At 32.7% G+C, this 1,174-nt stretch overlaps 1 protein-coding gene across 1 annotated transcript; it reads left to right on the forward strand.

Annotated features, from left to right (window-relative positions):
* The first annotated feature begins 414 nt into the window (after nt 1–414).
* On the forward strand, nt 415–939 carry LOC129987478 (alpha-crystallin A chain-like). The gene has a single exon (XM_056095456.1). It carries the CDS (start codon nt 415–417, stop codon nt 937–939), a length of 525 nt encoding a protein of 174 aa, XP_055951431.1.
* Nucleotides 940–1,174: the final 235 nt, after the last annotated feature.

Consider the following 1,174-nt stretch of genomic DNA (forward strand, 5'->3'; position numbering starts at 1 on the left):
TTATATCGCCTGTAGTATGCTGTTGAAATAAGTAAACGTTGGTGTTTCAAAATTTTTGTCATCTATTGCTTGATCATTGATAATAGATAGAAAAAATCAGACATTTTTTTAAAAAATCAGACATTTATAAGCAGATGAAATCAGCTGCAAGTGATGATAGCAGAATTGAGTAATCTGGCAGCAGAAATCACAACAGAATTTTGTGCGATTTCAGTATTTTGAAAAAAAATTGAATTGAGAATAAAATTTAAAAAATTTGTAGTGGAAAAAAGTAGACTAATTCAAAAACAAATATTTCAAGAAGCGTAGGCTAGTTTTATTTGAAATACTGCTAACAAATATCGACTAAAGATTTTAAAACCGTTCATTATATTGCCACGTTTTTATAAGAAGTCTTTTCGCGGAAAATCAAAGATGTCGAGAAAAGATCTTTCTCGTGAAATTGTGCCACGAATTTTGGAAGGCAACTGGTGGGATATATTTGACTATCCTGAACGTATCATGGACCAATTATTCGGAGTTAACTTATTCGAAGATGACCTGCTCCCAGTAGGGGGTCAAAACGGAAGATGCCGAAGGCAAATCAATATTGCTGATTCAGGAAAATCTGAAGTTAAAAACGATAAAGACAAGTTTCAAATAGATTTGAATGTCAGCCAGTTCAAACCAGAAGAGTTAGAGGTGAAGATTGCTGATAAATATGTTGTGATCCACGGCAAGCATGAAGAAAAAAGCGATGAACATGGATTTGTGGCCAGAGAGTTCACCCGTCGGTATATGTTGCCAGACACTTGCGATGCTGAGACTGTCAATTGTTCGCTCAGTCCAAATGGAATGCTCACAATATTAGCACCAAAGAAAGCGAACAAACCGCCATTAAGGGAACGCAAGATTCCTCTCAGTATTAAAGAAAAGAAAGCGATGGGAGATGCGAAGTAATCTTTAAATTTTGAAAGTAAAATTGAATGTTTGGGATACTAAAAATGATATATGAAGTTTTTGTGCATTTTATAAAGCTTTAAAACTATGTCATGTATTGAAATAAATTAATTAAATTAATTATTTGAAATATTATAGAAATATTAGTTTTGTTGCATATATTTCATTGAGTAATTGGAATCAGATTCAGTACAACACTGTTGGACATTTTTTTTTCTTGTTTGACGATAAAAGA

The sequence above is a fragment of the Argiope bruennichi genome, chromosome 10 (assembly GCF_947563725.1).
Source record: "Argiope bruennichi chromosome 10, qqArgBrue1.1, whole genome shotgun sequence".
Taxonomy (NCBI): Eukaryota; Metazoa; Arthropoda; class Arachnida; order Araneae; family Araneidae; genus Argiope; species Argiope bruennichi.